Source organism: Paramormyrops kingsleyae, chromosome 10 (assembly GCF_048594095.1).
Source record: "Paramormyrops kingsleyae isolate MSU_618 chromosome 10, PKINGS_0.4, whole genome shotgun sequence".
In the NCBI taxonomy this organism is placed as follows: Eukaryota; Metazoa; Chordata; class Actinopteri; order Osteoglossiformes; family Mormyridae; genus Paramormyrops; species Paramormyrops kingsleyae.
The window spans coordinates 18,380,749-18,395,497 of NC_132806.1; the positions used below are offsets into that span (position 1 = coordinate 18,380,749).

Consider the following 14,749-nt stretch of genomic DNA (forward strand, 5'->3'; position numbering starts at 1 on the left):
GAAACAAATATTGGAAAAAAAAGAAAACATTCTGTTGGGTGGGACTAAACAAAACAGGTTTGCAGCAATGCGTAGAGCCGGCCCGGTCCCATTGGGCTTAGTGTTTGAGTTTTTTCGATGACGCTCTCCTCAGAGCATGCTACATTGCTGGATAGAACATAACTACAGGGTGCATAGTGAAAACAGGACAGACCATCATGCACACTATGGCTGTGTCCCAATTCAGGGGCTGCAGCCTTTTAAGGCTGCATTGAAAGATGAATGCATCACAGCTGCACTACAAGGCTGCCCCATTTCAAAGGCCCCTTCAAATGCATCCTTCTTTTCTCGGGCTGCGAAGGATCCATCCCAAAATTCATTCTGTGGACCTTCGAAGGATGCAGCCTATAAGAGCTATGAAGATCGTTTCCTTCAAAACATGCAGTCCCTGAATAAGGAACACAGCTAATAAATATTCCCTACACTTCATTCCTCTACATTTACCTGGGAGTTCCACAGTGTCTGGGGAGATCTGCAAGAAAAGAGTTTATTTGCCACTCGTTCATTTGTGCACTTTGTACCGAAGGATTGATCATTACACATTTCTGTGAAATCTGCTCCACCTGTCCAACCACTGCTTCGCAAATACTGTTCTCTGTAGATCTACCCATATAAAAAAAATAAACCTGTACCACCAACCTGATCTTTGACCTTCCCCAGGGAAACAAGTATCTGTGTTGTGATGTAAAAGACAACACATTGTTGGTGCAGTTGCCTCGTGTAACTCTGTTACTGCCACTGAAATACCTATATATGTTTGTCACGTCAATGACAATGATACAGACTTAGAACTGCTCATATAAGTCATTGGTGTAAAAAGAAGCAATAATTTTATTGTGTAGTAGGTGGTTCAGCTGGAGTTTTGGGCTACTTTTCGCTACCATATTCATAGCAGGAAGGACGTCACATAAATTGTTTAGGGCTCAATTTCTATGGTTTCGCTACAGAGAGATATAGCTTAAAGCAGATACATTTGCAAAAACCTGTGTGTTATTCAGTAGCAGACAGCTGGTTAAATGCAGTCCATGATTCAAATCCCAGATACAATGTGCCGCCATAGCATTAAACAAGATTCTTAAACTTCATCCCGCTGGGAAAAATATCCCATTGTGGAAATGTGTTAAACAGTATTGCCATAAGTTGCAGGTTATAAATAGCTGTAAACACCGACATCTGATTGTATGTTGAGAGGAATGACTCGGGAAATGTAAAGGCATGTGCAGATATTGTGAAGTCTGTGTATGACTTTTTACTTCCCTTACCCTTAATTTGATCTACTCACCGCTGGCTCTATAAATATTTAGCTCCAGAGCTATTTAGTTGTTTATGGGTTTTGGACAGAACGAGTCCTCCTGACGCAGGTTACCGGGAACATTTGCGGTTCAGAAAACCAACGTCAATACAATATACTTAAACACATACTTACGTACAATATCCATACACACACAGGTGTGTGTGTGTGTGTGTATATATATATGTATATGTATATGTATGTTGGATTTTATATATGCATTTAAATATGTATTGCAGACCAAAAGGAAGGTCAATGGGCAGATTAGTGCCTCGAGGCCCCACTTCATGTAACTGCATTTATCAGTTGAATTTATATTTATGTAATACACTTATGTATGAAATCTTACTTTTAATAAAGTATACTTTCTTTATTCAACCTTTCTGGTGCCAGATAAGATCACAATGATTAAGAGGCTCATATTGCATGAGAATTCCCTCTCTCTCTTTCTCCTTCTCTATCTCTCTTCCTCCTTCTCTCTCTCTCTCTCTCTCTCTCTTTCTCTCTCTCTCACTCTTCCACTCTCCCCTTCTGCCACAGTTAAGAGAAATGATTTCCTTGCATGCACCCTTACTCGAGAGAATTACAGAGGCTGGCCTGCCTATACAAACACAACACTCCATTTTTTACTGGGAACAGATGTTTTCTCGTTACATAAGAGCGAGACTCGTCAGCAGCTGTCTCTCCTGGCAGCCTGCGAGAGGCCATGGGTCATGGGCGCCCACGTAGGAAGTCATTGAGGAACGCCGATCGGCAGCACAGTCCCTCCCATCCTGCCATCTCTTTTCTCTATGCTGTACCACCATCGACAGAAATATAATGTGGGTTCTCAGGGTTGCCATTGTACGCTTTATAGTAAGCATGGTACACAAGCTGCGGAGGTGCAGAACATTTGCTTTAGATAACATAATGCTTTACGAGTTATGATAGTCAAAATATTGGTACCCATGCACTTTCTTCAAACAATTCGGCCTATATTCTATAACATTTTTTAGATTAAAAAAATATCCATATGTAAATTTGTTGCTGCATTCCTTTGGATTTGCAGTGGAACAAACCAAAAACGCGATGTAATTTACAAATTGTACCTCATTGTACCTTAAAATGACCCGAAAAATATCATTGGCACCTTCCAGAAGCACTTAGATTTAAGGCAGGTGATTCGACTTCACCTGACTACAGAACTCAGCTGTAAGCTGTAGGTGCCAGCTCTATAAATGTCACTCATTCAACCACCCTGAATGGAGGGAAAGGATTTTCTCTCCTGTTTTTTGGCACTGTGTGTACAACAAGCTGCATATAGAAAAGAAAGAGAAAAACAAAAAAAAGAAATATCTCAGGAGGTGAGAGACAGGCATGTAGCCAGGAATGGATCTCGTGGATTTCCTCCAGAGAATTAATCTCCAGAGACCTAACATAGGTAATGTCATAAAGAAGTTTAGGCCGCTTGGCCATATAACCAAACTCCTTGGATGGGACTGATCATCTTCTGAGTCTGTTTAAAAATCAGGGAAGATTGTAAATCAGCCTGGAATGCTGTGATTATCACCAGTAAACTAAAAATAAATCAGGTGTCATGTGAATATTAAAATGCTAACACCTCTTTCATAGTTTTAACCCAGGTTCTAATTACACGCATTTATCTTAATCAGTGTCAACCCTGCTGTTCTTTTTCTCATTTTTTGAGAACTGTTTTCCAGTTATTTGAGAAAAAATAGTTATATGAAGATCATGTTCCATACATAGCAATACAGGAAAAGCTGATTAATAAAGAGTCTCACATGATACCTTCAGTGTCTGCTTGTCATTGAGGAAACCGTGAGTAATGTCTTCTGACTGAAGGGGCCATTCACGTGCTACAGTCTAATGGAGATTCTAATAACTGATAAACATTGCCATAGCAACAATAACAGGATTCATTGTTTCATTTATGAGAAAAACAAAAAGGGGCGGCATGGTGATGCAGTGGTTACACTGTCGACTCTGGAACCTGGGTTACATGTGTGTGGAGTTTGCATGTTCTCCCCGTGTCATCGTGGGGTTTCCTCCCACAGTCCTAAAACATGCTGAGGCTAATTGGGGTTGTCAAATTGCCCATAGGTGTGTGTGGGTGAGTGAATGGCGTGTGAGTGAATGGTGTGTGAGTGAATGGTGTGTGAGTGTGCCCTGCGATGGCTTGGTGTCCCATCCTGGGTTGTTCTCTGCCTTGCGCCCGTGGCCTCCAGGATAGGCTCTGTACCCCCCGCGATCCTGAACAGGATAAGCGGTTTCAGAAAATGGATGGATAGATGAACAATAAAACAATAAAAAATGACCAGTATGACTACAATAATCAAATACATTTAATAAAGTAATGGGCCCTGGATAAAAAACTGAAGCAGATGAAATGTGTGTCTGAAGGTCATACAAAGTAAGTTTGGGCAAAAATTTCAAAACCCTCCAGTAAATCCTGGAAGCATATTTAATTGTCACACAAAAATCAAATTATGATCTTCACAAGTATCTCAGTAGTGGAGATTCTTACAGTTTTTGGGATGGGCTTCGAGCATAGCTATGTGTGTGTGTTTTCCCAGCATGCACTTGGGCACACATTCAGGCATATGTAATCAGGCCCTCAGGAAAAAGCAGAGACATGCCGAACATTAGCCTGCAGACAAGCTGGATTTTCTTAATGCTGCAGGACTCCAGCACAGCAGCTCTTTTGGCAGAGTGGTCGTATCCTTTGCACAGAGAACATTAGGTCACTCCGGTTCTTTCTAACATCCCATTTTCATCAAAGCAGGCCACTGCAGAAGAAAAACCCTGATGCTCAAACTGAGAATAATTACTTTTCAAGCCAAGGGAAATGATTACTTATTTTGACTGGAATCAGTGGCCCAGAAGACCTGGCTTAACTATATTACTTCACTCAAAAAGAAATAAAAATAATAATTTCGGCGTGAGACCTTTGTTGCAGTGCCAAGGGGAACCAGCCAGGGAGAGGAAGTTCGTTATTCTGGGACAGGAAAAAGTGTTGAGAGAACTGACGGCAAAGTCAGAGACGCAGAGAGATGGCTTTGTTTATCCACGTTACCAAATATGGTCTCCAGCAGCCAAGGCGTGCTCTCTCTCCCAATCCTAACTAGGAGGGCCCAACGTTGCAGTGCACTGTAGCTCCAGCCCTGCCCTGTCCTGTTTTTCACTTGCTGACTGACTGGCGGGAGGGGCAGGAGGGATCCGGCTGTGGTTTCTTTCAGACTTCAGATTCCGGAGAAGGAAAATACCCAATTTTCACTGACCAAGCAGATTTCCCTTAACATATTTATTTAGCTCTTTAAGTCATCCCAGGCTTCAAAAGTTTTTTCCACCAAGGTTTCTGCATTGCATGTATATACTTATATAGACTTTAAATACTTTTGCACACAGGACATTTATTTTTTCAGTAGATGTCCATTGGATGAATATGTTTCCTCAAATGAAACAAACTCACCTTTTTTCCAGTCATATTCATTGCCAGAAAATGGATACATTCTCATATCTGGGACTGGTCAAATCCCCACATTCATCTTCAATTGAAGTATCCTTGCATTGAATTGTCCTTCCAGTAAGATTTCATATTTTGGTTTTTGACCATTTTCTAATTTTTGTAAGCTTTTCCTGTTGTTGATTAAACGACATATCAAATCTCATTAGGAATGGTGACCTTGTACTGGATAAGGGTTTGGAAGATATATAAATGTAAGATTAGAAAAAAAAATACCATAGTTGTTTTTAGTGCCAAACAGTGGCATTTATGGTTTCTGTAAAAAATATACTATATCTGTAAATGTACGATTCAGGTTGTCATTTCTGGCATAATTTTGTGTTCTGTAAATTTGGATTTCACATGTGAATTTCTTAGATCTCAGATATTTAGCAACCATTTAGACAAGTAAGAACCATGAAAGCCATTGATTTTGTGTAAACATATTGTTTATTGCAATGTGCATTTTGTATCCATACATCATTGTGAATACCTGCAGTACGTCTTATGGACACAATACAGCAACAATACCCCTTATTCTGTAACTCCAACTGCTAACAAGACTTCTCCCTGTGAGTATAACACATGGTCCTAGTTGGCTTGTGAGTATACACTGAGCGTCTTTGGTAGCTAGAAAACATCTCATGGGCTGAAAACGTATCTCTATTCTCAGATAACAGTCTGACACCCATCTTTTACCTCAGTTTCAAGTTGGTGTCATCAGCTCTACTGAACATAAAAATCAGTCTTATATCGGGAGTGCACCTGATGCAAAAAAAATAAAAATAACTCCATTATCTCCATCTCCGTGATTCTGAGTACTTCACTTTACACTATGTACAAATTTACAAAAACTATGCAAATTTGTATCAATTTCTTCCACATTAAAAACAGCTCATCTCATGACAGTGACAAAGTTCCTATTGACGAATCAGCTTTGCTGTTCCATAAAACATCGAAAAAAGCCAAAGACTTAATTTCCCCCACAAGCAGCAAGACCCCCGCTGCAGAGCAAGAAAAGCAACGTGTTTTATAAGGAATCACACAGTAATCAAAAGTGGGGCTGAATGGATCAGTCTTGCTCAAGTCCTACTCCTGGGTCCTTAAATCCAGGTGGTTCTTTCCCCCCCCACTTTCCTTGATTTTGCTTAGAAAATGACTAAGGATAAGAGAAGTTTGATGAGGAGGGAACGCTTCAGTAAGGGCCTGACAGCCTGCTCCAGGAAGAAGAAATCCATGGGGGGGGCTCTTTTTGAGCAAAAAGATGGAGGTCCACGCTGGAGATCTCCTTGTCAGTGGCACGGTTCTGTGAGTCGGAAGACATGCCGCTCTGGGCACTCCAGGTCAGGTCTCTGGACCAGCCCCATCACATTTTCCCTCTCCCCCTCATTAGGCTTTGGGGGGGGGGGGGGAGGGAGAAAGCCTCCTCCTCCTGGAAAAGGCACTCCTCCCTATCCCAATGTAACCCCTCGCTGCCTGCACTCTCTTTAACGCTCTGGTCTTCAGAGACTTTCGTTAAACAGAAAACAGGCTCTGCCACTGGAATGTCCATTGTTATCATTTTGTTTTTCATCAGCACGGCCAGCTTCATTGAAGTTGCGCGACGATGCGACTGGAGGTCTAGTTCGGCTTGAGAGCAGTGGCTCTGCCCGCCCCAAGGCAGAGCCACTTACACAGCAGAGCCCGGGCTGTGTGGCGATGGCTGGTCGGCCCGGTCCGCCAGCGGGTTCTGTGTCGGCAGGCTCTCGTCTGAGGGCAGCCGGGACTGGAACTTCTCTAGTTGCTCTGGGCTCGCCAGGTTCTTCAGCAGGCTATTTTCACGCTCCAGCTGGTTGTTCTTTTCTGCCAGCTCCTTGATCTGCTCCTTAAGAATCTCCACCTCTTCTCTGACCGCATACATCAGGTGGTTCTTCACAAGATCCTGGACAGACAGAGAGGACAGTTGCGCCTTAACTCCAGTAATGAATTGCATGATAGTCGAGCCAGAACACAGGGAAACATCTAAAAGTCACCCTGGGACAGAAACTGAATAAACACACCTTCTAATGCAACAATGTCTGCTTGCATGTTTCATTTGCATCAAGTATGGTCAGTGTTCCTCAATAGTCTGGAGTAAAACCTACTTAACAGTTCTGAATTATCTATTCCAACAGAAAACTCACTGCAGTCTTGCTATTAAAGAAAGACTGAATCTGATCTTTGCTGCAGGCATCAACGTACTGCTGTCCTTCTGCAGATTTTGGCTATTGCTGTTCTCTTCTCTGCTATCTGCACTGCAGCAGCAGCATAAGTATGACATCTGCACAGCCCTGCCTCGCGCGCTCCTAACAATGCAGCAGCACTGCAGCACTGCTGTAACCAATGACCGCTGCCAACGAGACAATGGGACGTGGGCTGTATCCAGGAAACTGCATGCACCCCCACAGCCGCAAAATGACCAGCTTCTCAGCACGTCATCGAACATAGTGCGTCTACCAAACTGCAATTGACTGCATCTTTGTGCGTCTTATTAAACGATTTGTATAGTTCTCACTTACCATTGCTTGTTCGATCTTGTTGTCAATCGCAACAACGCTAGCACCAGAGGCACTGTAAGGGGGGAAAAAAAATCAAAACTGTAAATAATATCCAAGCATTTCACTGCCACGATCCAGTAAAATACACAAAACAAACAGCGTTGCCATATACGTAACAGAGCTATCTACTGTAGGCTGTTAATAGGCAGACTGCTAATGTGCATAATGCTGTTGCAACGAGTATATGGGGATTACATCAGCACGTCTGCAGAAGCGAAAGCTTGGGAAAGCTTTAAAAAAAAAAACCGATCAATTATATCAGCAAACAGAATTTCCCTCAGACACCGACAAAACGGCCGCGGGGCTGATCCGGTCACATGCAGCCCCCCATCCAGCCTCCGCGCAATAATAGCGGAGTTCCGATAGCCAACTACCATGTGAAACGCAAAAATGATAAATACCTCCATTAGATGCGAAAGCATCGTTACAATTTTAATCCATCCAAAATTTTGCGTTGCAAGCGTACAGACAATACTGACAACCGAAATGTACCTTAAAACCGGAATATTCTAGCTTTACGGTCGCCATTAATAATTTAAAAAATTCAAACAATCCTAAATTCTACAATTTCTAAGCACCTATTAATATGAACATTCAACCCTATGTATTAAAAATAAATACGCAATTCGCATATTTACCTGTTGTCGAGCTTTACTGATACTACATCCCCTCCAAGCAACGAGGAAAAGAAAGAGATGGAATAGTTATGCAGCTGATATACCGCTACCTCCATGGGGGTCTTGAACATCTCTGTGCTCATGTTCAGGATAAGACCCGTCTGAATAATGCTCCTCGCCACGTTTGCGACTGCCACTTTACCGAAGGAGAGGTCAGGTTGCCGTTCTGCTTTGTTTTGTTGAGAGTCTGTAGGGCGGCTCTAAGTCTGAAACCGGACGACCTACTCGTGCTTTGACTGTACTTTCGCCGACTGCTTCTATTTCTGAGGGACGTCCTTATATACCCCTTGTCTGACGTCACATCGCGCACTGCCGACGTCTGCATAAAGTATGCAAATTAGCGTCTCCTTACCTGCCCCCTCTCTGAACTCCGCGGGAGGACGGTAAACATCTTACTGACCCGTAGACCCAGTCGTGAGAATATGTACGCGGCGATCGAACGTCTGTTCGCTTCGGAAATGCTCTTATTTTCCGTGCAAAAGTCCGTACGTTTACATGCATTTGTATTATTCATCAGTATTACCTAAGGGTTGTTGGAGCCGTGCTCCAACAGGGTATAGTTGGAAAAAGTAATGCCACCCTGATCAGAATAAGCGTTTAGAACCTGAAGGAATGGAAGTTAACGCACATAACAAACTAAAAAATAAGGATAATTAAAATACTTACGTATTAGCTTGTACAAATGTAGAACCTGCTGGTATTGACTCTGAGGGTACACGATGTACTATTTGGAGTTTAACTTCCTGTAGCATTTCACCGCCCTGATGAACACGGACCCCAGGAGTTTCTTTTACTGCCGACCGGTTTTAAGCTTGAGTTTGTACTTTAGTTTGCCATTCACCCGTTTTCCAATCGCTTCATCTATTTAATCGTTAAACACCACCATAGTTTGGTAGTCTCACTTTGTTTCTGCAAGCCGGGGTTTGCAGACGTATGGTGCCCCATTGATATACACGTGCTACATATATTCAAGAAAATTTTGTATGCGACTTGAAGAAGTATTAAGAAATCTAAATTTAATTCTAAATCTGAAATGTGAAATATATTAATATAGTTTTTCTCATTTGTCTTATTTATATTTTATTTTCTCGTAATAAAAAAATATCTATACCACGTTTTGTTTGCAGAAATCACAATTGTCATTGGAGATAAATAGTAAAAGCGTGTTGTTGTTTTGTAAAATACAAGTAAACAGGGATTTTCCATTTTTCAGTACGGTAATTTCCCCTCTTGCCCTTTAGGGATAATTTTCCCTCTAGTGGCGAAATTAAATACTGCATATAGTCATTTTGTATTCGAGAAGTTACAAGTTAATTCGCACAATAAATGACCAACCAATGTAACAAAGTAAATCAGTACCCCTCTGTATTTAAGGCATTGTTGTATGGATTTTCTTATTAGAATAAAAGTAAAGGAGTACTTTTTTTCATGCCAGTGGGGAAACTGTGTACTTTCCACAAATTCAATATTGCTGAGAAAGATGGTCATACTGTACATATACATTCAGATAGGAGCAAGCCAAATATATTAAGGTGAGAGTGCTTTGCTCAAGGGCCCAATGGTGATAATAATTGCAGGGTACAGGATTTGAACCGTAATGCAGTGAACTACACACTGCTCCTAAAAAATAAATACACAAATAAAAACTCTCCTGTGATGTTAGTGATGTATTTAAGATGTTTCACAGCAGCTCCTGTATGTCCTAGAGGTGACAGCAAAGCTTTGGTACTGGGTAAAACCAAAGTGCTTAATTTACAAATGTTATTTATGGCAGGTAGTGAATGATCTTATTTATGATAGCCTCAGCTGCTGACCAGAGCAAATGTAACATTATTTTCAGAATTAACATCATCATTATTCATTATTATTCAAGGCAAACAGGTCTCTATCATAAAGGGACAGAAAAGCCAAACTTTTCAAATATTTCAGATTGCTATCGACCAGAGGTGGCAATTTCAGGTCCAGAAAATAAAAATCCAGACCATGATTTACTTTCAACTAACTAGTTGAGCATAAAGAGTCACAGTCACAGAGTACTCAACTGGTTGGTTGAAACAAAATCTTGGTCTGGATTTATACTTTCTGGACCTGAAATTGTTACCTCTGCTATCGACTGAGTAAAGGTATTTGACTGTGTGAATAGAAAATCAAATCTCCATAGGTCACACAAGCGACATGCATAAATCTCATTAAGAATGTCATTAGAATTTGCAGGTTGCCCAAGTATATTTTTGCTGCCAGTTATATTGTAGTGGGTAGTGGGAAGTTCACTGGTTCAAACCTAGCCTCAGCACGTCTGTGGGTCCTTGGGCAAGGCCCTTAACCCCCAGCTCCCTGGGCGCCCCAAGGCCCAGCTCCCTGGGCGCCCCAAGGCCCTTAACCCCCAGCTCCCTGGGCGCCCCAAGGCCCTTAACCCCCAGCTCCCTGGGCGCCCCTTCACGGTGGCTGCCCTTCACAGACTGCCTACTCTACAAAGAGCAAGTTGAGGGAGGAATGAGGCAATGCCATGAGGTAGAATGGGGTGCTGGTTGCACACTGGTTAACAGCACGGGCCGCATAACCATGACCCAGGGCAGCACCTCTACCCATGCTGTTCATTTTTATGATGCTTGGTAACGGTGTCGGTCTCGTTAAGGCAAGCAGCTACCAAACATGAAAATCATACAGTACACAAGGAGGTGGTGAGGTATGAGCACCGAGAGCAGTTTGTGAAGACTTCAGGGCATAAAGTTGATGGAGTACTCTGACAAGCTGAGCCCATAAAATTTTATGCCGAAGTAGCTGGAGTGGCCATTGCGCATTCCCACCGGGGTGAAACAGACGTGGTTTTGTGTGCTAAATCCCCCAGATCGGACTCTAAAACCTGTTGATGCAAAATATCAATGACTGGGCCCATTTATAGCTCATCTGACTTAAATTGACCTTAAATGGCAGAAAATCAGATTTTTTTTCCAGCGGGTGGTGATTTTATTTGGTACATTCCTGATGAAACAGTGATGTCTGTTACTGCGCTGAATTATCCATCCCTTCAGGCATATTATTAGGGATCCAAAGCACGTAGTCCTTATGGAGCACTATTGTTTTTGTTAGGAGTATTATTAGTATTAGTAGTAGTAGTATTTATATTGTTATACAGTACAGCTTCCCCTCATTAAAGGGGTTGTACAGAAACATTATCACTTCTCAATATGATGCATCAGACAGATGTTCAAAGTAGAAAATTATACATTTCATTCTTGCACCTGTTCAAGCTAACACGCGAAATGTGCTCGCTTCGACTTGTTCACATAATTGCGGTCTCACTGCATCGGGCTCGGCCTTGTGGAACTATTTTAAAACAATCTTGTTCCAATCGTACACTTATAAAAAAACATTATCCTGAACATATCTGCGGTCAAAATCATAATCAGTACCCAGTACCATACAAAAGCCCTGATTGCTGACACAGTGACTACATTGTTTTCCTATACCGTGGGTCTTCTAAATGCCCTAACACATCCTAGTACCATTCCCTCATTTACCCACAGTAAATCATGAAACCCAATGACCAAAATCATTGTCTGTGCTGACAAAAGAGGATGGTGTATGAAATGACTTCTTTTATACTGTATGTTAGCTTGCACTGGCATTTTCTGTGGTTAGCTGATTTAAAAGATGACCTTGATTATATATATAAACAATTTTTGGTATATTTGTTTGTTTGTACCACAGTAGAAACACAATTATTTATTATTATTAATAATAATAATAATAATAATTGATACTTTATTGATCCCCATGGGGAAATTGTTTTTACGCCTCCATCAACTTGCTCTTTGTAGAGTAAGTTGTCCGCGAAGGGCAGCCACCTGTTGGGGCGCCCAGGGAGCTGGGGGTTAAGGGCCTTGCTCAAGGACCCACAGACGTGCTGAGGCTGAGCCACACGCTGCCCCTTATTATGCCAGTATGTTGCGAAAACCCTGCTGTAGGTTAATTTCCAGTGCATTACTGACAGGCATTCAGTTCATGTTTGCTGTAACACAATTTACTACAAAACTGAATTTGTCACTGTATGTTTACATTCTGTACATTTCTTGTTGAGGAATCGTAAATTCAAAGAGCCATAAGTGAACGGACAACTGCAAATCGGACAAACACTGAAACTTCATGAACTCATTTCCAAGTCATTTTGCCATCACTATCCCATGATCCTGTCCTGACAGAGGATGATCTGTCCAGGGAGCAGGCAGGACACAAAATCAGACAAAAGGATTCGCTGTTTCAGGGCCTTGATCCATTATGAAGAGTGCCATTGTCTCCGGCCCTGCCTCCCCCCCCCCCCCCCCCCCCCCCCGCCCCCCCGCCTGTGCTTGGTACCCGTCTGTTACCCTCAGGTGTTCTCAGACTTCCTACAAACCTCCTTGGTCCAGTCACAGTTATGGCTAGCTTTCACCTCCTGACATCTCCTTCAGTCTGTTCTAGAAAACAACTATTGTTCACTGTTCTTGGCAGCTGAGACACTCAGTGCCGCAAGGTTCCCACGTGGAAGAATTCCGGCAGAAAGAAAAGTCCAGAAAGGAAAATATTTTAGTATTCATTAGATAAACTGTGTTTATTTTTCAGAGATATGTGCATGGAGGGTGGCCAGGGCAGGGCCGGGCACAGCCCAAAACGCAACCCGGTGGATTACAATCCACTTGCAGTGAGATCGCATGACAACTGAACATAACAAAGGTACAAGCACCAGACAGAGGGAGCACTGGAATACTGAAGCGGTGTGCTACTGTCCTACCAAAGACTGCTGGAGACAGCTTCTAACACACGGTCTTCTGTATACAGACCACTCTGTAAAATCTACAACATTCTGTTCAGAGACTGTAATGAAAGTATTATCATATGAGATATTATCGCTGTAATAAAACATTTTGCAGTAAATACTAGCCATAAAGTATGACATAAGTGTAATAAAGAAATACTTCATCTCCACAGAATAGCACATTTTTTCAGAATGTTGACAAATTGAAGGTATTGCACAAAAAGTAGGCTTGTCGTACTAATGCAATAGATTACCAATATCTATGTTTTTATTTAATAATGTAAATATTTAGTGGTTTACCTGTTTCTACTCTTATAGCTGATTAAAATGTGTATGAAGTGCCTCAGGCAATATATTGTTTGTTAGATAATGCTAGAAAAAAATACTTGACTGATAATTTATGCGTATCAGACATTTTAGTCTTACATAATGCTAAATGCTCGGCACAGTGATAGAGTTTATGACGGTAGGTTTGCAGCAATCCAGGGCGTGCTCTGATGCAAGCCCATGTGTTTTATCCACATGGTGTTTTATGGTTTAGTCAATAAAAAAATTATATAATCAGATTTGTGAGAGCATTGGTTAGAAATGCACTTTCAAATAAATAAGGTAATGTGCACTTATTCCTCAGCCTTAGAACCTACCTACAATTGGAAAAAATAATAAAATATGAAATTCATTATATTTTGTCATGGTTATATTAAAATACGATGTATTGGAGCTCATAGGCAGACCTTAAGCAATCTGATGATCCGGAACTCTAACTTAATTAACATATAAGTAAATCACAAAGTCAGTTAGATTTCATTGTACTGATAAACTTCCTTGAAACACACATTGCTGCCTAGTGTCATCTGAAAACAAAAGTCAACACTTGTTTACTTATCCTTCTTTTAACTTTGTCTCACCATGACAATCCAACAGCATGCAGAAGAACTTGTTAAATAAATGCAGCTACTTCTTTGTGGAGCAGAACAGCATACAGCCACTGCGCACCATGTAATCAGAACCTGACCATCATTCGGACCCAACCACACAATTACCACAATCGCGATAATGAGTGATCTGCAACAATCAGTGAACACCTGCCAACAAAATGAGTCCCAACTGCCCTGGTGTATGCAAGAACTTACCGATCCCTCCTTTTGAAAAGACTAGGGGAGTACGGAGGTTGGTAGCTCATAGCTGACTCTGCGATCAGTGCATCAGATGCTGGAAGAAGGACAACTAACAGGACAGAAGGGTCCCCAGCCAGCTGGGCAGAGTGGAGAGGTTAAGGGGAGGAGGAGGAGGAGGAGGAGGAGGACACAAGGTTGCTTTCACTACCAAGTGTTTTTTTTTTTTTTTTTTCCTTTTTTCATTTCGCTCTGAAAGCATAGAGAGATATTTCACTGAACATCATCTGCTTACTGACACCTTGTGGAACGACGGCCTCAAATAGCCATGGAGATACGGTGACTCAAAAGTCTCATGTGCACCAATAGTGGTGTTCTTATCAACAACTTAACTGTCAACAACTACAGTCAACTTGTGGAGAAGTAGGACAGTTCTTAATGCGGCAGGAAACTCGCCCGATACTATGTCCATATGATACCATGAGCTAAAGTGTTCTAATTCAAATAATAAGGTCCTTGCAAATGCAAATAAGAACCAGGTGTGAATTGCAGGTATGTGTTACAGCTATGCATTACACACATGCATATCCAGCCTTACTTCCTCACACTTGCACTACAGTATGCATGTGTTAATGAATTTGTTTGTCAGAGTCTTTTTGTTTTGTCAGTGGAAATTCTTTGCACCCAGTTCCATTGAATATTCTGAGGCATCTAAGAATATAGACTGAAACATTAGTGAGTAAAAAAAAAAAGC

The 14,749-nt window shown here is 41.7% G+C and overlaps 1 protein-coding gene across 2 annotated transcripts in view; it reads right to left on the minus strand.

The window, feature by feature from the left end:
- Positions 1–5,263: 5,263 nt before the first annotated feature.
- tsc22d3 (TSC22 domain family, member 3) overlaps positions 5,264–14,749 on the minus strand; it is a 38,716-nt gene continuing 29,230 nt past the window's right edge. The window contains exons 1-3 of one of the 2 annotated variants that reach the window (XM_023830534.2): positions 8,047–9,078; positions 7,370–7,421; positions 5,264–6,753 (exon numbers count right to left, since the gene is read on the minus strand). In XM_023830534.2, the coding sequence (XP_023686302.1) occupies positions 6,502–6,753; positions 7,370–7,421; positions 8,047–8,168 (426 nt within the window). In that variant the 5' untranslated portion in view covers positions 8,169–9,078 and the 3' untranslated portion in view covers positions 5,264–6,501. Of the gene's footprint in view, positions 6,754–7,369; positions 7,422–8,046; positions 9,079–14,749 lie in introns of those variants that run through there. The other variant, XM_023830531.2, reaches the window with a different exon arrangement.